This window comes from Bombus fervidus, chromosome 1, assembly GCF_041682495.2.
Source record: "Bombus fervidus isolate BK054 chromosome 1, iyBomFerv1, whole genome shotgun sequence".
NCBI lineage: Eukaryota > Metazoa > Arthropoda > Insecta > Hymenoptera > Apidae > Bombus > Bombus fervidus.
The window spans coordinates 21,823,238-21,845,081 of record NC_091517.1 but is presented as its reverse complement, the minus strand read 5'-3'; the positions used below and the strand labels follow the sequence as shown (position 1 = coordinate 21,845,081).

Sequence of the window (21,844 nt, the reverse complement as noted above, 5' to 3'; positions counted from 1 at the left end):
TTGTGTAGCCAATCAAAATTCATGTATCAATATTCATATTTAAATTAAATAGATTCTTTTTAAATGTTACAAGAATGTTTATTATTTCATATTCTTATTCCGATAGTTTATTGTTTAAAAAATGATAACAGAAAATTTGAAAAGACAATCTCAGTCATTGAAAATAAATTTGCCCTTAGTCATTATCTTGTAAATCAAAATGTCGGTATATGTGGAGCCACTCGTCATGTTCTATACTATCGTCCACTATGTTCCGTTTCCGAATAGCAGAAGACATCGTTTCGCGGGAACCAATCGCAAGTGTGATTCATTTCACATCTCTGGGTTTTTGGTGCTGCTTCTGACGTGCTCAACAATTTTGGTTGGTGAAGGTTCTTGTTTTTATTATAAAATTTACAAAGAGAATGGCAGCACAGTGGATACGAAATGCAGTAAGTAACACGTGTCAATCCAGAAATCCTAAAAACAATAAGTGTCCTACACGTAATTGTGATCCTTTCCAAACAATGAGGTTAGAATTTTTCATATCTTGGTTATATCTTTCTGCTGAGGGCTCTAACAGCTTGGCAAACTATCTCTTTTCCTTATATCATTTATAATTTTTCTTTCCTCCTTTGACATTATATCAATTTCTCAATACCACCTTCGTACTATCTTTCTTTACGAAATATAGTAGTATTCCGCGTGTTCTTTTATTAATAGTTATCAAACTTATTGATATTTGATTAACAGGCCCCGAAAATTGGCTGTGTCCGTTTTTACAGCAGTAAAGTTCACAAATGCACACTTATTCCCGGAGATGGTATCGGACCCGAAATTTCAACTGCCGTACAAAAGATTTTCGATGCTGCCAAGGTAAAATGGTTTTCATAAATAATTTTATAAGTTAACAGTTTTCGTTATGCACGATATTTTTAGGTAATTGCATGTCTTATCAGTCGAATGGAAGTATATTGATAACATGCGTCCACTTTGACATTTCTGTTACATTTTTGCACAGTAGATATCACATTTTGAGTAACTGTTTTAATTTTTTCATTATTCGTGGTTTGAACCTTACAAGGTGACCCTAAGTGTCCTACTACTAACCTTAAGGAGTTTATTTTAATCTTACTCTTATACAGGTTGATCCAATTGTAGGCTAATTCAGTCTGCTCTTGTTGTAGCTAAGGTATGTTCTTTTTAATTTGTATATTTTTTATAAACACAGTGTATATTTTGTGAACTTCAAATAAATGCACGAGATTATTAATTTGTTTTCATTTATATGTGCAATAATGATACATAATAGTTTTAATATTGAGAAACAACAATGTACTATTTTTCAGCATGAATGAAGAAACTTTAATAGTATCACTCATATATCATGTATTGCATAACACTGTTACTCAACTGTTAGTATCTATATGTATGTTAGTATATACCTATACATTTTATTCTTTCATATAACAGCACTAATAAAGATGAATGTATCCAATGTTAGATAAGATTGTAACCAAACATTTTGTATTTCTTCATATGCATTCACATATACTTGTAATATTATCTTAAATACCAGGTACCGATAGAGTGGGAATCTGTTGATGTAACACCGGTAAAAGGTCCAGATGGAAAATTTGGTATTCCACAAGCTGCCATTGATTCAGTTAACAGAAATAAAATTGGTTTGAAAGGACCATTGATGACACCTATAGGAAAAGGACATAGATCTTTAAATCTTGCATTAAGAAAGTAAGCCTACTTTTATCTTTGCGTAATTAAGAATAGTTAAGCGTATCTACTTTAAACATCCATCCATATTGTCTCAGTCTTCATATATTTGTTACGAGTTGTTTAAGTTACATATTTACATATGTCAATGTAAACATGTAATTATTTGAAATAGTGTAGATTGCTTTAGTGTAGACTGTAGCAAGGATTTAAAACTATTCGACAATTTATATATTTTTATAGCAATGAACAATTATCCTATTTCTTTCTTTTATTTTTTGTTTTTTTTTTTCCAGAGAATTTAATTTATATGCCAATGTTCGACCATGTCGTTCCTTGGAAGGATATAAGACATTATATGACAATGTTGATGTTGTCACTATCAGAGAAAATACAGAAGGAGAATACTCTGGTATAGAACATGAAATTGTAGAAGGAGTTGTACAATCAATTAAATTGATTACGGAGGAAGCTTCCCGTCGAGTAGCAGAATTTGCTTTCCAATATGCTCAGGATAATAATAGAAAAAAGGTTTGTAATCTACTTATCAAAAAATTGACTTAAAAAAAGAAATTAAGAAATATTTTAAATAACTATTACTTTCCTTAATAGGTGACTGCGGTACATAAAGCAAATATAATGAGAATGTCAGATGGTTTGTTCTTAAGGTGTTGTAGAGAAGCTGCACAAAAGTTTCCGTCTATTAAATTTGAAGAAAGATATTTAGATACAGTATGCTTGAACATGGTTCAAGATCCTAGTCAATACGATGTACTTGTAATGCCTAATTTATATGGTGATATTTTGTCTGATATGTGTGCTGGACTTGTAGGAGGACTTGGTCTTACACCAAGTGGAAATATTGGTTTAAATGGTGCATTGTTTGAATCTGTGCGTAGACAAAATTTTATATTTCTTTTCAAATATGACAGGGCGTGATTTGATAATAATTTTTTTTCAAAATAGGTGCATGGGACTGCTCCAGATATAGCCGGTCAAGATAAGGCGAATCCTACGGCATTATTACTCTCTGCTGTAATGATGCTCAAGTATATGGGGCTAAATGAGCATGCTAAAATGATCGAAATTTCTGCTTATGACACTATTAAAGAAGGCAAACATTTAACTGGAGATCTTGGTGGATCTGCAAAATGCAGTGAATACACTAATGAAATTTGCAAAAAAGTTTCAGCATTAGCTAAATAGATGATATAAAATTTATTGGGTATAAACTGCCAAATACTCGTAGAAATAATACATGTGACGTAAAACATTGTTTTTAAATATCTCTGTAATTTGTTTTTTTCGAAATTTTTTTTGAAAATTTGTTTTGAAACAATTTATTGGATTGAATTGCAGAGATGTTCAACGTAGGTAAAGGATATCTTTTTCATTTATATTTGCACTCATTTAGATAATTTGTTGAGTACTTGAATTAGTTTATTGTAAAACTTGATGTTACTCAACATTTTTAGATTTGTTAATGTGTAATAGCATTTAATACGATTTTATTGCAATGCGACTGAATACGCGTACATGTATGATTGTCATACTTGCTTATTGTAAAAGAAAGATTCTAATAGAATCTGTAAAAAGTAAACATGTAAATTAATTTAGGAATTCTGTACAATATCTTAGAACGAAGTTGTTGATAATGTGTGCCTCGAGAAAGAGTTTCAAGAAGTAACATATTGCGCAGTATTACACGTAAATAAAACATTATGGATTCTATGTGTTGTGTCCATTATTTCACCCATAGATCATTTGCGAATATAATTATAAATATTGAAAAATAATGCTACTAGCAATAATTTTTCAGAAATGTAATTCATATTGTTACATAACTCATTATTTTTTATGTTTTTATTTACAGTAATATTTGAATAAAATTAACAGATATGAAAATTTAGATTTATTTTTACAATCAAACGTATTTATAGATATTAATATTCGTATGAATATCGTAAGATGAGAATTTTTTAATTATGCTAATTTTCATTTCTGATGTTCTTAAGAAATATTTATTGTAAAAAATATAATTCTTGTAGTAAAAAACGCTACATAATTTTATCCCTTGCAATGTTGTTATAGCGTCCGTCTTGGACACTTTATAACTTCCCCTTTCCTCTACTCTTTCCTCCGTAGTACAGTATGCTTCTAAAGAAAATTCTCAAGTATGAGAAAAGTTGTCGGCTATATTTCACAGGCAAAGGAAGAGGATGGGATGGGGGAAGATCCGGTGTCATCTTCGTTGCTCGTTAATACTTTCTGTGATTTATCGAGATTCCTCGAGTGAATAATGACTGACCTCTTGTAAATTTTTGATATTAAATTTTCTGTTCAACTATGATATATATAGAATCACTAAATTTTCAATACATATGAAACTTTTCTTTTTTAGCCTTTCGAAACATTTGTTACCGAAACAAATATTTTCTAATTACGATATTAATGAAAGCTCTGATTTACGAGCCGACTAGTCAAATCTGTCAAATCAATTATGCAGGACAAGATGCTAGTTTTGCCTTAATTCTCTTTCGGCTTACCGAAGATTGTTCGATCGTTCGGAACACTGATTTCTAAGCAATCGTTTATTTAATTTTGTTTTAGACGGAAAATTAACCAGTGTGTTGAGGATTTAAGCGGTATCGGCGACCGGGGCAGTCGCAAGGTGCATCATCAGTTGTGGCGAAGGGCTGGTTACACAAAAGGTGGAACACTCGAGGGCGAAGTGCGGAAAGCAAGGCATGCATATTCAGCGTGGAGGCGCAGACGTAGTCATAGGAATAATAAAAATTCGAGGGTTGAAATTATTTAGATTTATGCTCGCTCTCTTGTTCCGGTGCTGGCGGTGACGAGAAACGATTCGATTCCGGGGAACAAATTTCATGCATTATTCAGGACTTGCCGCAATGCACCCCAGTCAATGGAACCGATCCTTTGGAAAAAGTCGTTTTTAATCTCTCGTCGCGTTCCAATAATGCACATGCACACCCGCTCACCTCTTCCCCTCACCTATTTTCATGCCCCGCGCGCCCCCGGTTCGCTTTCACCCCTTTACGAGTGAAAACCGTGTTTTCTGCCTTTAAAGCGGACGCCGGTTCGAACGCGAACAATAAATCGGGGATCTATCGGTATCTACCCCCATGAATACGCGACGCTCTCAGTTTCGAGTTCCGCGATTTATTTTCCGTCTCAGTGTTCATAATCGCTGGGCCTGATCGTTTCAGAGAACCGTCAAACAGAAATGTAAAAAGCTGCTGACGGAGCAGTTACGATTTTTCTGCTCAATATTCTCTCTTTCTCTTTCTCGTTCTTCTTTACTCTCTTCCTATGTTAATGGTTTCGCGCAAGTGTTGCACCAGTTCTTTCCTCGCCGCGGCTTGTCTCTTGTATCCAAAGTAATGATATTTATTAGCTGTCAGTCTGTTAGCAAAGAGAATTCTACGAAATTTGTCTTATTAAAGAAAGAATTATGAGAACACATTGTAAAAATTTGGAAACGATCTTAAAGTAGTATAAGCATATATACAGATAGTAGAGCTTCGTTCATACGAACTCCATTCATTTGACCGCAATTTTAGTTAGTGTCCGATTACGCACAGAAACTCCTACCGGTTGGTTTCTATTATCCGAACATGCATTTCTATTACGTGGACGAGAAATCATAGACAGTAGGAAATATCGGTGAATTTCTGATATAAATTCTATTTTATATAAATTATTTGGTTCTCCGACAAAGTCAAATAAACAGAGTTCCGCTGTACGTGTAATTAACTGTTTGAATAGTCACTATATAACTACAGTGTATCACTATAGTTTAAAACGTTTGTGTCAAAATTGCGCTTTTTTATACTATTTTTCATAAAACTCAGGCTGAACTATTAAAAGTTATTGATTTCATAGAATGAATGAACTTCAACTTTCTCATAATTGGATGCTTCAAAACGGATCCATTACTGTCGACGAAAAATGTTTCATAGATAGCGAAATAAACCCGTCGGCAGCATAAAAATATTTTAAACACGATTCGTACTCAATTTTTAGCTACTGTTGCGAAATAACAAAACAACACGCCTTCACTTTTCAATATAATACAAAGCTTCCTGATGAAAAAAAAAAAAAAAAAGGAAAAAGTATATTCGTCTTTCTGACCACATGAAACAACCCTTCGTTTACAATTAGACCAATAGGAAATTATTATTCGTTTCTTCGTCCGTTGGCAGATTGTACTCTTAATTAATCATTCGAAAGAATGGTCTGTAATCGCCTTACGATGGATTAATGAGTCTGTCAGCTGTCACGAGGAAAGTTCTTTTTTTATTATTTTTCTTGTTTCGATCGAGCTTCGTCGAGCACACGGTCCTCTAACTCGTAGTTCTCTCTGAGTACGCAAAACGATGAAGAACGGTTGGATATTTGTGAGCATCCTGACGACTTTCGTAGTTGTCGTTAATGGACGAGTTTATTATTTGCCGACTCTGGACGAGAATCGATACGACGACTTAACTTACCCCGTTCCGAATGAGCAATCTTCGCGGGATTTGGATCTGAGTTTCTTTGCTGGGGATTCGAGCGAGCCTGATAGTAAGATACATCCTGTTAAAAAGGTAAGTCGATTCGTTCCTGTGAAATTTTACCTTTAAATACATCGATTGGAATTGTTACGATAATGGACAGTATTTATCTAACATTTTTTTATTCCGGTCGAAAAAATGTAGAGATAAGGATCGCGAAGATTGTTATTCCATTTTTACAGCGAATAAAAGCAGACTATGTAGTTTCTTTCGTAACGCAGTTACATAATGCATTTGAAAACACGTAATCGAGAACAAAAAGAAGTGGACAGGTAATGGAAATAAGTGTGAACGAAGTTTCGTTAAATGTGGCTTATTTACGCAAAGACGTAAATATTAGTTTCAATTGTTTACCAAATAGTTTATGTATTATAGAAATATACATATGATAAGAGAAACTTAAAGAAATTATTAGTTCGATTAATCTTCATTCATACCTACTTCCACTACCTGTCCATTTATTTTTATCCCCGACTCTGTATATTTCTTCGTTCAAATGATGTTTCCATTATGTTCATTGTCATAATACACTTTGTTCATGATAAAATTGTGGAAAATTAATACCAGTAGAATCATGAGTTCAACACAAAATAAATAATTTTTATCGATCGTTCTTTTATCAATTGTTAAAAATATAAAAATACAAAATTAATTAATTATATAAAGTACGTGATTGTCTTTCACGTTAAATCATCTATAGAATTGATACCAATTCACCGAAATACCGAGGGAATTTACGTTTCATATTGTTTAAATTGCTTTCTTTTTAATGCTCTCGAAAAGCAATTAAAGTGGAATTATGGCATAAAACAATCGAATACAAAGAAACATCAATTAGAATAGTGTTTTCTTCTTCATAAAACGTTACTGATTATTTCATTACAAAATTAAAAAAAAAAAAAAAAAACTAACAATTCCGACGAGTTCAATTTTTTCAGAGAATCTCTTTTTCTAATAATCTAATAATAATCTAATAATCCAATAATCTCTAATAATCAGTAGATTGGGCATCGATAACAATCGTAAATGAAAGTCGTATGAACTTTGTATCTATTAATTCTATTAATCGAAAAATTTTCCACGTAGGTGCAGATACCAATGCGTGTACTAATCATGTATCGTGTTGAAATTAGGTGTACACGCTTGTCGCGCCGGAAAAGCCGGTCATGGAAGTGAACAAAGAGGAGCTACCGATCACGCGTTACAAATTAGTCGAAGCACCTGTTAAGAGAGTCGGATCAGATGATATTATCATGGTCCCGGAGGTGAACCGCAAAATGGTGAAAATCGATAGGAACAGCAAGGGCGAAGTGATCTTGGAGCTTCGCGTTATCGCTAATCACGATACTGTTTGAGGAATTTATCAGGTATACGAACGAGTCTGCATACTATAGATAATGTGATAAAAATAAACTGATAATTTTATAAAACATAAATTGATAATTACGTACTATTCACTTCTCACTGGAAGGATTAAAAACCCGATAGTAATATTTAGAGATGAGATAAATAAATAATGTTTATTCAAATATTTTGTTTTTGAGATCTATAACGTCGATCCTGAATTTCTATAAAAGTTAAAAAATTTTAGTAATATTTAGTTAAAAAAGAAAAATTTTAATTTCTAAATAATTAATATAATGCTTCCGAGATTCTTCTTTCCAAAAGTTAGAGAGATTTAACGTTATTTAATTTCCTACAATTTCCATTGCATTTTTCTCGAATTCTCATCGAAATAAGTTGAAATAAATCAAACTCGCATAAAGAAAAAGGAAGGAAAGTTAGCAGATACTTCGAGACAATTAATCACCAAAGAATATCAGAACAAAAGAATTTCTCGAACGATCACCCAATGGAAATCCACATTGGAAACGCATCTTCATCTATCTAATCGGCCGCAAACACGTCGACGAACTTTTCCATTCAGCCTTTGCAAATGAGTCGGCAGATCGATATCTCCCGTCAGATTTGCCCTCGTCCCTAAAAGCCACGTATCTCTTGTCATTCTGCGCATACATATCGGGGACTCGGTTCCCCTAATTGTACTCTGTCAACGGCCGTGTCAAAGAGAGCCATGTCGACAACGATAGACAGAGAGACGAAACCGGGAAACAGTATCTCGATCGATGAAGAAGAACCCTGGATAGAAGTTTATTAGTCAAATAACGTCAAGAGACTGATGGGGGCGAGGGTGTGACCATATCCGGCTGAATATGACGTTCCCTTTCTGTGTGCGTTCCTTCGAGGGTACTCCCAATTATAACGAGTGCCGATGCATTCAGGAAGGTGAAGAAGCGGCATGTGCCGTAGACTGTATCCTTCCTTCTTCTGTTTCACTCTGAAAGATCGACTTCGAGCGCAACGAGCATTCAGTCCATTCGTACTTAGATGGTACTCGTGAAAATGTACCTTTGAGTTCGTGTGTTGGACGTAAGTTACGATCGTAAGCTCGTGTAGTTGATCTAGAGCAGAAATATTTCTCTGTCGTTTTCTTAATCTTGTTTTTTTTTTTTGTTCTTGTAATCGAATATCTCGTAAGTATTTTCATCTCTATAATTTAATAGTTGGTTTTTGCAGTTGAACATTTCGTAAGTTTTATTTTCTATTCGATAGAATTTCATAATTAAATGTCTGAATTATTTTGTGGTTTTTGCGATTGAGTATATGAGAGCGTTTGTAAGTTTCTAAGTCTACCGAATTGATTTTTAATCAATTGCTTTTTATTAGCAGAATAAAGCGGAAGAGACTGTTCTATTTTGAAAGATTTTGCGGCTTTATTATTTGAGCAAAATTTTGTCAAGTTATCTGTTATAAAAGAGGAATTAATATTAAAGATACAATCATCAATGGAAAGTTTGTCGCAATGTAGGATATGAAATGGTCTACGGTAATTTTCGAAAGAATACGAATTCGTTCACGTGATTGAATCGCATTACTTTTATTACGTTTAATATACAGGTCGAATGATTTCTATTAATACATATAGATACAATAGAACGCTACTATAATATGTACACCGCATATCACATATAGTTGAATTCGTAGCAGAGCGTTTCCGGCCCGCAAGGGATCTCTAAGATCCTCCTTGGTAGAAAATGACTCTTTCGAGCCGAGTCTCGAGTGTAAGATAGGAAGAGTCTTCAAAGAACGACAGACACGGTGGTACAGATTGCTGAATGAAAAACTCAATGTATCTGGAAAGTACCGTGACTAAACTGCGATATTAAAAAATGTCGTAAGTCTCACGCTGTTCAGTTGCGTATCGAGCGTGAATAGATAGCAGGCTTATGTATTGCCTGGTTTGTCAGATTAGAGCAGCCACATCCACATTTACGCAATTGATAGCACCGATAAAAGTTCGAGGCTGCTAGTTTTTCAATGTATCGTTTCTAAATGTACAAGGTTGTCTCTAAATATTCACATGGAAGATAAAGGAAAAGAAAAGATGGAACGAGTTAGTGGGAGGAATATCTCGGAAAAATAGCAAAATATTCCATGTTCTTTCGCTATTAACATTCTTTGACACCGTGCATAATTCAAAGGGACGTTAACATATTGTCAACCGAACAATTTACATTTGACTAGAGAAATTGCTACAATGAAGTTTCTAAACGCTATAAAGAATCGTAAAGGATAAAGTTCGATCTATGGTATCGACTGTGAAATAAATTTTTTTAAAAATAAAAGATATTATTAAATAATTATGAAATTTTTTGTCAAATTGACAATCTGTTGAATTTGATTGAATTGGAATTTCAGTTTTTAAACATTCTATATGAACGACGTAGTCGAGTGAGAACCAGCTGAGATTGTAAGTGTCGGAGCTACATCTATTTATACAGTCAAGAACGAAAGAGAATCGTTCGATTTTCACGAGTTATTCGGTTACTTGCGAATTCTGCTCGTTCGAGGTATCTCCCTTCGGCTCTTTCACATAATCCACCACCAGTTCCAACCCTATCAACGCTCGAAGATCCTTCCTCTCTTCTTCCGGACTTGTGGACGCAACCGAGATTTCTTCCGGTTTTGGAGATCTTTCGTCTGCATTTTGTAACACACAAAAGCTTAATTAATTAGAGATACGTTCTTCTAAGAAATCAATATTATGTATAATATGAACATTTTTTAAATTTTATACAAGAAAACATTTCATATGACATAATGAGATTTATCTAATTCATGACGAGATTAATTGCGAATATCCTGTTTTTCATTTGTGAATATTAACTTTGTACCGTATGGAATCGTCATTTTTACTACTACTACTACTGTCATTACTCTTATCGATAGTTGAAATCATTTAATTTGAAATTCAAGTTAACTTTTACTTCGAGCCTCAAAAGCTGTCTAGTCGAAAAGAAATTACAGAATAATCTCTTATAAACAGTATCGTAATTTCAACATTGTTCAAAAAAGATTTCTTTCTAAAAAGATCTCTTTCTTGTTCACTATCGTAATCTTTCACAGTTCGATCTGTGTTAGAAACATTTAGACTTTTAATAATCAACAAATTTAGATTTTTAACGATGGAAACAAATAAGTAATTCTCTATACAATCGCACACGTTTAGTTACATTAAAACACCATGTCAGAACACAAGTTACTTCAACTGTATTAACAAAATAAAAATCAATCGTAACAAAAACACCAATCATGCAACAAACAATTATTAACACCCACTATTATCAATGTCCTTTGAACTATCTTCGCTCTCGCCAGAAGTCGATGTTTCGCTCCTGGTTGCTTTCCGTGCCTGGCCAATGTCCCTGTACGTCCTAGTCAAGTGTCTCAAAATATAATTAGTGCCACGTAGATTTTCCTCGCTGTTCCTAGACGTGCTAGCCTCGTCTCTCGTCAAATTTAAAGGTCGATTGCTATTATATTCCTTTGATTGTGGCACACTGAAGGCGGAGCAGTGTTTGCCTTTGAAGGGCAGTTGTCTCTCGCTCAACTTGCGATCCCAGATATGACCGGATACGCGAAGGTCGATGAAGAAGTGTAGAGGATCGATGCCAGGATATGATTGAGGCATTGGATAAGGTGGATACCAAAGTGGACCAGGGAGGAATTCCGGGTTGGTGACGTTCCCGGGTAGACCGAATCCTTTCACGCCCGGAAGCATGTCGCAGCCCCTTCCTGGAAGGCTGGGCAAAAAGGTCCTCGAGAAATCGAGCTTCTTCTGATCTGACAACAGGGGCGGTAGCTCTTGATTGCCAATCGCGCTCTTCGTACGATCATCGTACGGGCTTCTGTCGTTGTAATTGCAATTCTTACGGTCGCTAGAGTGAGACTCTTCAGGCTTGACTTTCTGCAATTCACTGGCGAACATATTTTCCGGTGGTTGGGCCTGCTCAAAGTGACGAGGTCGTTCGTCGAAAAAGCTCTTACTCTGCTTGCTAAATTCAGATTTATTTTCATCCACCGGTTTCAAAATGTCTGTCCCGAAGTTTGGCTTCTGCTCGAAGTTGCCCACTTTACTTGCGGTGTCGTAGCCGTCGCTTTGCTTGCTTCCGTTCTCCAGTCGCGTCTCCGCTTGCTGTGGCTGCTGTTGAGTATGGAAATATTTATCCGGTGGCTGTTGCTGCTGTTGCTGCTGCGAGTGATGGTGATGGTGATGATGTTGTCTTTCTTTCGTGGTTAATTCTAAGGGACGATCCCGAGCGTCTCGCCACGATCTTTTGCGACGTCGAGGTACGCTCGTCGTGTTGTTCGCGGATGATACTTCCGTCTTTGCTTGCACAAACGAACGCAACATCTCGCTGAAGAAGAAGCTATGCGGTGTTAAGGGCACGTTGTACAGGTATGGAGGAGTCGCTGCTAGAAGGCGAGACACCAAATCGCCGCCGGAGAGCGAGGCTGGACTCTTCAGAGTCGACGGATCGCCTGTGGTCGTCGTCATGTTTCTGGTTTTCGAAGATGAACACTGGAGAAGTCACAAAATGTTAAAAAGAAGCAGATAGTAAGGGTTCGCGATTGAAATCTTCCGTGGATGTTCGTTTGCATTCACGGTTAAAATTCATTGTAAGTATTTGAGGAGAACTTATGACAAAATTTGAATATGGAGGTTATTATTAGTTTGATCAAGTGTACTGTAGAATTTTGATTTGATATTATTTTAAATAGAAAGAAAAGAATCTCTTGTATCTGATGTATCAACGCAAAAGATTGTGGTAATATCTGTAATATTAATTTTAGATTAGAAAATTATTTCGTTTTGAAATTCTAATAGATTCTTTACGTTAAGTATTTAGCAATTTTTTCAATATTTTCAATATTATTTAATTTTTTTATATTTTATAACCAAATGACATTTATGATTGGTATATTCCATCCAGAAGATATATTCTATTTTCCAACATATTGTATTAAATGATATGCAAATATTATCAAAACTATTTCAAGTATAAATAATACTCCTGGAAAGTAACTTTGATTCTTTGCATTCTGGAGAATGAAGCAAATAAAAGCAAACGATATTCCAAAATAAAGAATGTACAATCATACATATAGAGCTAACATAGCAACCCTGTGATGAGTTTGGTAGTCGAACGTTCAACACAGCTAAATCTTGGAATACTACACATCTGCTTGGTTCCCAACAATAATCGAATGCATGGAAGATCGTTGTAGGTAAGTACGTACAATCCTCGGAGCAGAGACGCGCTACTATTGTCTTCTGAAATTAATTGAATATCCGCCGTTGTTAAGTCTAAGAGCAGCAGGCAACGCCTATGACTGGCTAAAGGGATGAGTAATACTAGGGCTTGCGTCGCATCATCCATTAAGGATTACTAATTTCTGTCAAGTGCACGTTCGGTTTCGCGCGAATGTCTTGCAAGGAATTCCCGAGAAATCATTAATGAGAATCTACGATCGTAGGTATTTCAATTAAACTTCGTGCCACGCTCGTATGAACAGTCGCATCAGCAACAATTAGTAATTAGTAAGGAAGTATTCCCTACATACTGATTTTCGTGATTGATATAGTTACAATTTCTTTGATTTGCATTTACTTTATCCTAAGTTCTCGTGTATTTTGATTTTTCCTGATTAAACAGAATATACGACTTAAGTGAGAAATTTCTATTTTTTAAATATTTAAACTCCTGATATCAGTTTCGATGTATTCGTCATTTGTTTTGCGTTTTGATAATAGTACGATTCTATGAACATTTCTAATAAATATATATCCAAGTTATTATTAAATATAACTTTCAGCATCGATTGCACCTGTCGTTTCTATAACGTTTTAATAAAGTTTTAAATAATAAATTGCGTATTATTTAGTACACAGATTGTACTATTTTATGCTCATACTTAAATTTCTATGGTAATTAATAGAGTCAGTAACAGCATCCTTCGAAAATATCAGAAGTAACTCAACACTTTGCTCCGTCTTTCTTTACCGAATCATTGCGCGTACGACTCGTGTATAACAGGTTGCTCGTTCACAGGCTTCTAAAACCTACACTTTCAAGCCTCTATTACGAAAGATAAATCAAACTCACTTCTTTTAATCAAAAATTATTTTCTCTATGATCCTCTATCACTCTGCGTTTGATTAACCTATAACTCCGAAACTTTCTATGCATACAGTGTCACGGTATAAATAAAGTATAAAGTATATTTGCATTCGCAAAGACGGAACGTGGTTGCAAGCATTTTTTGGAAAAAAGAATAAATTCGAGGACATACGTTTTCCATTATCTCCAGGCCGGTATTCTCGAGTCGTTAATGTTCCGATGAAAATCTTCTTCATCGCGACGGAGGAATCAGAGGGCGACTTTTTGTAAACAGTTTTAGGCGTTGGAATAAACGTGAACGACAGACAACTGTTAATGCGACTGACGAAGCGACGAGAGGAAAATTTTTACTGTCCATTCGCGAGAATCCGTGAAGTCTTCCAGGTCCCTGGCGAGATTCTTTCATCGATAGAAAGAGAGAAGAGTGTAACGGGGCGTGGAAAGCAGAATGGTGGTCTGTATCCGTGTCCGCGCACCGAGGAGGGATTGGGTATTGTTTCGGTCCATTGTTTCCCAAACAAACGGCGTCCACGTTGTTTCGTCAGGAGATATGTTCAGCCAGACAGGCAGGACGAACAGGAAATGGACTGCTGTCAGTTTTACTCTTCGTGATAAATACGGGCTCTCGTCGTCGGTTCTCATTGCAGCGCGTCCATAATTCCCGTACCGTCTCTATCGTTGTTGAACATCGAACGGTGAAAATCTTTTGATTTCTGTCAGAAGCGAGAGTGAAATGGACCTGGTTACGCTCTCTACGTATATTGGCGAATGTTATTTGCTCGTTATGCGGCACGAAAGAGAAAGAGATAGCACTTTTTGATGGAAGGAATGGAAACGACTTCTGTACTTCTTTTAACACTGAAGAGTTTTTAATTATTCAGAAGAAAATTCTAAACGTATTTAGCAGGCAGTGGAAGTTTTTCTTGAAGATCTTGAAAAATAAAAAAATTAACGGGAGATCATATTATATCATCGTAAAGTTACTTGTTTCTTACACAATAAGATTAAAGTTGCTATTTTCTTTATAAAAATCTCATATTGCGATTGATCTTGTATTTACTTAACCATTTGAATGGTAAAATGTTGACACAGACTGTGTCGAGAAAACAAGGCAACTCTAAAGGCTCAGATACGTGGGACTTCTGAAGAATCCCTGGAGACGCGAAACGATTTTTTTCCCTCCGTGATGGTTGCGATGAAAGACAATAGCGACGCGTTTCCATTGCCTTACATCGTGGTCTTCTTAAACAGGAAATTTTAAAGGCTGGCTGCGTCATGAAATTCAGCGGTCGCGCTGTTTTAACCAAGCTTGAATTACACCGACCGCGGAAGAGATCTTACATTTCTAGAACATTAATCACGAGATCGTTGTAGCCACTTTACTCAATCCTTTTTTCCTCTGTTTTCTTTTTTATCTCTTTCTTCCATATTCTTTTGTTTTATCTTTCCATAACGTTGTAAAAAATTCACGCCGAGAAAGAAGCGAAGAAACTGCAGCAAAATTTACATCCCCCTATACTTTATGGAAACGTTACAGCGTCTTCTCAGTCCCTTGTATTTAAATCACATTATCTCGAGATAAAATAATTCAACGTGCCGGTATGCTCCCGAGGATACGTCAATTATGCAAAAAGTGAGAATTTCCATTGCGTGGTTGGTTCTTTATTCTATTACCGGCGCAATATAAAGAAGCCTCCCGGAAAGTCTCCGTGAGTATTTACTTGAGATTCTCTGGTACGAAACAATTTATTCCCCGCTGGGTTCTCGCCCCTAAAAGTCAATGGTAACACATTTTCACCGTCAACCCTCGTAATATTCTATTTAAGTATCCTTTAAAAATTGTAATATACATTTCTCTCCTTTCTCGATTTCTCTCTCTCTCTGTAGTTATCCTTCGATTCTTATCTCCTATATCGTTTCTATGTATTGTATAACAAATGATCTTGTCATTGTATAATGCTCTATAATTGAAGCATATGTTTACAAGTGATAATTGAAAATGCACTTTCTTTTATCACATACTTCGCTACTATATATATCGATGTAAGATAAAATAATTAATGAGCGTTTTGACGGTAAACATAATTATGAATTATTCTTATTAATTATTTCAATCAACTACTTAGTAGAGAACATAATAATAATAATAAAGAAGCGTCCCAATCTCGCGAAAAGAATTGCAATGATGTTACAGCGAATTATTGCTTATTAAACATAAATATTAATTTAATATGAATAAATTGTACTTCAATTATCCTTCTTCGTTTTATCCTATCTGAGAAGGTGATAGAATAATGAAACAATAATCTGATATAAAACGAAATACGGAACACAAGGCAAAGTCAAAGATCAAAGTATGTAATATCTTTTGCATATCAACTTCTTTTACATCACTGATCACTACCTATCATCATAAAACATCTTACACAGTACAACGATCTTCCTAACACGCATGAGATCGGAGCTTTTCAACCATCCCCTAAGCAACGCGTTAACCAATTTTTTCTTTGACGATATTGATTTCTTTACCATCGATTACGTACATGAAACATTTTACGTAGTGCGACGTATAATTTTCCTGATAGGTACAAAATAAAAAAATCTTCCCCATCCCTTAAAAGCATCGACTCTTCCCTCCAACAACCTCCCTGCAAGACTATAATAGAGCAATGAGTCGCGCTCGTCCTAACCTTGGAATTTTACGGGCTTGCATTATCGTTCCGTTCGAGGCGAATCTTTGCCGTTGGTCGAAGCGTCGCTCGGCGTCGTCGTCGACGACAACGACGACGACGTTTTCCTTTCCGTCTCCTCGTGACGTAGTTTCAGTTTCACGCGGAAGGGGAAGGCCGGTTTACGATTCATAAGACAACTCGGTGGATTGAATTAAGCGAACGGTGCGGCAGCTGCCAGTCCGTTTCTGGTTCTGTCCGCGCACCCACCGCGAATCTGCATAATCCCGTTCACGTCGACGATTCTAATTGGCGGATTGTTTCAATCTCTGTCGCCGCGAATATTTGCATTGCTGCTCCTCTCGTTTCGCCCTACCCTCCCTCCCATTCTCCCTCATCCGCCTCTTTCCCTAACCATTCGACGTACGCTCCTCTCTTTTCCTAATTCGTTCCTTTCCACCCTTCCCGTGGAACGATTTCCCTTTCACCCCCACCCTTGCACATCTTAATTTCTCGTTTTCTTTCTTCTTTATGTACTTTACCCGCTTGTATACCTTCGGCCTTACTCCCCCTTTTTTCTGGTTCGTTTTACCCCTTTCTGCAAGGATCTGTCGTGCATCGTATATTGCTGCTCTTTTACCCGTTATATTTTATTTATTCTTCTTCATGCGTGTTTGATCCTCCCTTTTTTGTATCTGTTTGTATTTTATTTATTTTCTTGATCTTTACGGTTTATTTTTATTCTTCCAAAAGTCTCCTAAGTATCTTTCTTTCTTTCAGTTTTATTGTGTCTCGTGTTCTTATTCCTCATCCTTGGTTTTTCCGTTTTTCGTATATCGTCCAATATAATCTGCTTTCCCATTTAGTAAGAGTTTACTCTGTTCTTGCTTCTATTTATTTATTCGTCTTTAGTAGATTCTAGTTTTTGATCATCTCACAGTTCTGTACCTTCTCGTTAAATCTGCCTTTATCTTTACTCATTTCTTTCTTACTATACCCTGCCTTGTGCGTCCTTCTCTTGTTCACATTTTCGTATATTGTACATTGTCTGTCGATAATTTTGCACAGGTCTCTTTGTCGATATTCAATTACTCTCCATTATTGTCTTCCTCATGTCGAGGAATAATTCAAAGCTTTTGTTTCACCAAAATTAACAAAGGGATCAAGCAAAATACTATCGTTTTTATTTTTCATACAAGTATCTTCCCTCCTTTTTTATATATCACAACAGTATAATCCGTAACACATAATATATTCTCGCTACAAACATCTAATGCCAAATTTTATGTAATTACAAGCAGTTTGAGTCACTCGAGTTATTACCATGCGTCCGCTGCAATTGGCATATTGTTTTTCTTTACGGTCGATTAGTTTTACGCAACGTACCTCCAATTCTCAGCTCGCGTAATTAAGCAGAAGAATATTAGATAAGAGGTCGTGTGAAAACGAAGCACAATAATGGTCAACAAGGGCAGTAAAGAGTCACACCTATGCATGAGAAAATAGCGAGTGCAATGTCGAAAGAGATTTTATCAATTATACGAGGCCAGAAGCGAATTAAATCTTAACCTCGACAGGTATTTCAATCGATTCGTCTTCGTTTCTTCGCTTCCCATATCTTCGTCCTCCCTTCGAGTAGCGGCGATCTCTTTACTGTCAGCATAAACATTTTTATTGCGACCAGACGCGGAACGATCTCGCTTTACATAGAGAAAAAAAAAAATGTCAGTCGCAGTAGAACTCGGTTTTTTTACGGTTGAACTCTCTGCGTAATTCGAACGGTCCTCTCTTCCTCTTTCTGTGTGTATTCATAAAAAAGGAATAAAAGAGAAACATGCACGCAACGAAAGACGCGAAACGCAGAGAACGATGACACACCGACAATAAATAAAGCTGGCGCACCGATACGAACTCTTTCGTTAGAGCTTAAGATTAGTACGTGATGGTGTATCGTGGTTTGAAGGAACGGCCAGGGGATTTGAATGCTTTCGAGGGTGCACAAACTGCGGTATAATCGATAACCGCGAAAGATTATAGAAGAAAGGGAGGATTAATTGGTTCGATGAGATGCCAACCGAGATTCTTCTGGTGAGAAATCGTTCATTGAGGAAGATAGAGGGTATTCGTATTAAATCCTTCAATATTCTGTTTTCTGGAAAGAACGTTTATTTTATCAAAATCTTTCCGTTTGAAATGCATATTAACGCTATGTAGTTGGGTATTGACTGGACCAATATGGGAAAAGGCGTATACAAGCCCGTATTTGTACGTGAAAACGCTATTGCTACGTGTTCCAACAATAATGTGTTAAATATACAATTCAAAACAGGATGTGTTAACCTAGTGTTTCATTAAAAATTTTAATTCTTGGACTTGCAAATAAAACTTAGTGTACGTGTAAGATGCGTAGATTATAAGTTTATAAAATTTAAATGCAATGGAGTATCGGAAACAATCGAAATATGCGCGTTTTCAAGGAACGAAGCATAGTTAAAGATTTTCGATATATATGAACAATTGAAAATTATAATTTATTTTATTTTAATTTATTTATTAGCATAATAATTGTAATCAATTCGACTAACAAATATCTAGATCAATAGCGATAAGTAATAGTAAATAGAAATAAATTAAATAATTCTTTTTGTTATCTCAAATGTGAGAAATGTGAGGGATATGACGAACACGTAATCAGTGCTGTCGCACATGCGGTTCAAAGGAAGATGTACGGGCCGATTTAGAATTGCAAGATGAATTCTCATTACTTGTCACGTGATGCTCACAGGATCCTCTCGTTAATGCTAATTTTTAATGGATCTTCTATATTCACCGTCGTTTTTTTTATTTCTATCATTATTTGACCACGACGTGGGATAAATCATTGTCTCGATCATAAATCACAGTCCATTTTTACATTTTTTCTAATCCTATTTCAATGCAAATAATAACCCATAAAGAAAAGAGAAACCGAGGACACTTATTTGATAATAATATCTGCACTTCACAGAATAACCCTCTTTGTAAACAACAGATATGAAATTAGTTAATAAACTATTCTAAATCAACTTGCCGCATCCCACCACTTTGTTTTACCACAATCAACACCACAGTCGTTACGCAACAAATCAGATTCGCCCACGTGTACCATCCTTCGTGAAATCAAGCATCGAATAAACTTCCAAATCAATAATCAGCTCGAAATAAAGAACACTAACCGATTTTAATCGACACCATTCCTCAAAACACCATCTCTCATGCATGTTACATTAATCTCAACAATTTTGCACAATTTCAACGCATTCGTCTTTTGCGCGCAACCAAAGAAGAGGCGATCAGGGCACATGGTAGAGACCATAAAAATTCCTCAAACAAATCAACAACTAATCTCAAAAAAGAGCAAAGATGCAAAAAGATGAAGGAAAGAAATAGAAGTAAAAATAAAAAGAATCTACGAAACAAGAAATTAACAGTCGAAATTGTATAATGAAGTAACGCAAATAAAAAGAATCGTTAGGCAAAAGTTCGACTCACCTATACACGCGGCGACAGGCAGGTGGTCCCGGGTTCCGGTTCTCCTCGGCGGTGATCCAGAGGCGAGCGATCTACGGATCGTACGGGAAGCGACAGTAGCGTCGCGTGCTGCTCGTGCCAGCAAATGAGATAATAATCGGAGGACTCAGTCACTCGTCGTCGGGCACCGTGGCAGGCAGCGGCGGCAGGGTGGTTGTTCGGCGGCGGTGCCGAAAGTGGGGGTTGTATTCCATCCCTGGCGACCGTCGACGACGAGAGTACGAGCACGAGAATGACAGAGAGGGAACAAGGGACCTGCGATACGGGGGCGAGAGGGCGAACAAGCATGATATAGAGTGCGAGAAAGAGGGAGAAAGAGAAATCAGAGGGGACGAATGGTAGTAGGAGGAGGGCTGGAGGCAGAGGGTGGTGGTTTTTGAGATGATCCGGCCAATCTGCGCATCATTTCCCCGATGCACCCCGCGTCGCGGCAAACCGGCGCGGATTCCGCACCACCGCAAGCACCGTAGAAGCCCTGTTGAATGCCACATTTTGAGACGAGGATGGAAAGAAAGAGACGGTAAGATCGACCACGGCTGGTGGACAAGGACGAAGGGCAGAGCAAGGAAAAAGGAACGAGAGAATGAGAGCAAGAGGGCGGCATTAAAAAAAGAGGAAGCGAAAAGGTAGAAAGAGACAAGACGAGAGAGAGGAATACAAGCATAGCCTTGCTACGGGGATGAAAAAAGTGGAAAACAGATATAGGCAAAAGAGAATCTTTCTCCTGTACCCGTAGCTTCTTCCCACCCCTGCTCGCCTGTCTCTTCGCGTCTCTTTACTGCGTTCCACGGACGTATCGAGGATATGTTTACACTGCCGGAGAAGAATCTCCGCTCGCGTACGACTGGAATATCGATCTTTAAATGCACCACAGAATTGAAACGTGCGTGCCTTTGTCAGTTTATCTTAAAATGGGACCGATGGACGTTCTTCTTGAAATTACTCGAAACGATTGTGAAGACGAACGCGATGAAACGTGGCGGAACGCGGTAATATAAATAATTCGGTCACTTGTTTCGGTTTCAAATTATACTTCTATATCACGATTTTTATAAACTAATATTCAATGTCTACAAAAAGTTTTGCACACCTACACATACATTTATTATAGAACTTACATACTAGCTAATTATATCCAAATATATCAAACTTTTTATTTAGTTATGCTTCAAAGATACAAAAGTTTGATACTATGAAAATAAAAACAGCACTTGATAAAGAATACTTTATTGTAAAATAAGGGACGGTACAAATACTTTTTATTCTATAATATTGCGAATTTAAAAAATTATTTACACATGTCAGTTTTCTAAATTTTAATTCTATTATCTTCTAATTTCACCTAATTTTATATTAAAAGAAAAAAGAAGAGTTATCGAATACCTTGAAGGAATAATTTATGAAAAAAATTGTAACTATGTGCATTTTAATTAATGTTTAGTTACCCTAGTAGATACGTATAAAAGATGTGAATGAAGGTTGGTGTAGTGGAATGGAAGAAGATAGCTGTTTTGCCAGGAAATGTATAGCAACCACAGGCAAACAAATTTTCTTCGACGAGCTGAATTCCACGAACAGATAAATGGCAATGGGATTCGTGCGATGGTTTCGATTCAGAATTTAAAGAATTTCGGGAGATTCCTCACTGCCTCGAACGCAGCGAACACGTTTTGTTAAGCCGCGAACGGGGACATACGATGCACGATACAGCTTTCAATGCATCAGGGATCAATCCACGCTTGCATAGGTACGCATAGTGCGTATTTAATTTCCGCGTTCAACCTACCGATCGTGG

General features: G+C 36.4%; 4 protein-coding genes across 5 annotated transcripts in view; 2 read left to right on the top strand and 2 right to left on the bottom strand.

The window, feature by feature from the left end:
• The window catches only part of Gro (TLE family member transcriptional corepressor groucho), a 250,854-nt gene that overhangs the window by 168,626 nt on the left and 60,384 nt on the right, over positions 1-21,844 (bottom strand). The window lies entirely within an intron of this gene.
• Idh3a (isocitrate dehydrogenase [NAD] subunit alpha, mitochondrial) lies at positions 253-3,441 on the top strand. The gene is made up of 6 exons (XM_072009747.1): positions 253-431; positions 733-855; positions 1,559-1,731; positions 2,007-2,241; positions 2,323-2,601; positions 2,677-3,441. The coding sequence occupies exons 1-6, from the start codon at positions 405-407 to the stop codon at positions 2,914-2,916; spliced, it is 1,077 nt and encodes a 358-aa protein (XP_071865848.1). The 5' UTR covers positions 253-404; the 3' UTR covers positions 2,917-3,441.
• On the top strand, positions 6,023-7,820 carry LOC141445790 (uncharacterized). The gene is made up of 2 exons (XM_074111820.1): positions 6,023-6,320; positions 7,421-7,820. Exons 1-2 carry the CDS (start codon positions 6,111-6,113, stop codon positions 7,640-7,642), a joined length of 432 nt encoding a protein of 143 aa, XP_073967921.1. The 5' UTR covers positions 6,023-6,110; the 3' UTR covers positions 7,643-7,820.
• On the bottom strand, positions 9,201-20,266 carry LOC139990425 (uncharacterized). 2 transcript variants are annotated; one of them, XM_072009657.1, is made up of 3 exons: positions 20,011-20,266; positions 10,968-12,210; positions 9,201-10,328 (listed from the first exon to the last, which is right to left on the bottom strand). In XM_072009657.1, the coding sequence occupies exons 2-3, from the start codon at positions 12,184-12,186 to the stop codon at positions 10,165-10,167; spliced, it is 1,383 nt and encodes a 460-aa protein (XP_071865758.1). In that variant the 5' UTR covers positions 12,187-12,210; positions 20,011-20,266; the 3' UTR covers positions 9,201-10,164. The 2 variants fall into 2 exon arrangements, with proteins under 2 accessions (XP_071865758.1, XP_071865748.1); XM_072009647.1 differs by lacking the exon at positions 20,011-20,266 and adding an exon at positions 13,983-15,796.

Bases quoted from the DNA above. Each gene is read 5' to 3' on its own strand.
- Idh3a (XM_072009747.1), top strand. From the start codon at position 405: ATGGCAGCACAGTGGATACGAAATGCA. The intron at 432-732 runs GTAAGTAACACG...TTTGATTAACAG, and splicing joins CACAGTGGATACGAAATGCA to GCCCCGAAAATTGGCTGTGT. The intron at 1,732-2,006 runs GTAAGCCTACTT...TTTTTTTTCCAG, and splicing joins TTAAATCTTGCATTAAGAAA to AGAATTTAATTTATATGCCA.
- LOC141445790 (XM_074111820.1), top strand. From the start codon at position 6,111: ATGAAGAACGGTTGGATATTTGTGAGCATCCTGACGACTTTCGTAGTT. The intron at 6,321-7,420 runs GTAAGTCGATTC...TGTTGAAATTAG, and splicing joins AGATACATCCTGTTAAAAAG to GTGTACACGCTTGTCGCGCC.
- LOC139990425 (XM_072009647.1), bottom strand. The intron at 10,329-10,967 runs GTGGGTGTTAAT...TACAAAATGCAG, and splicing joins TTCAAAGGACATTGATAATA to ACGAAAGATCTCCAAAACCG.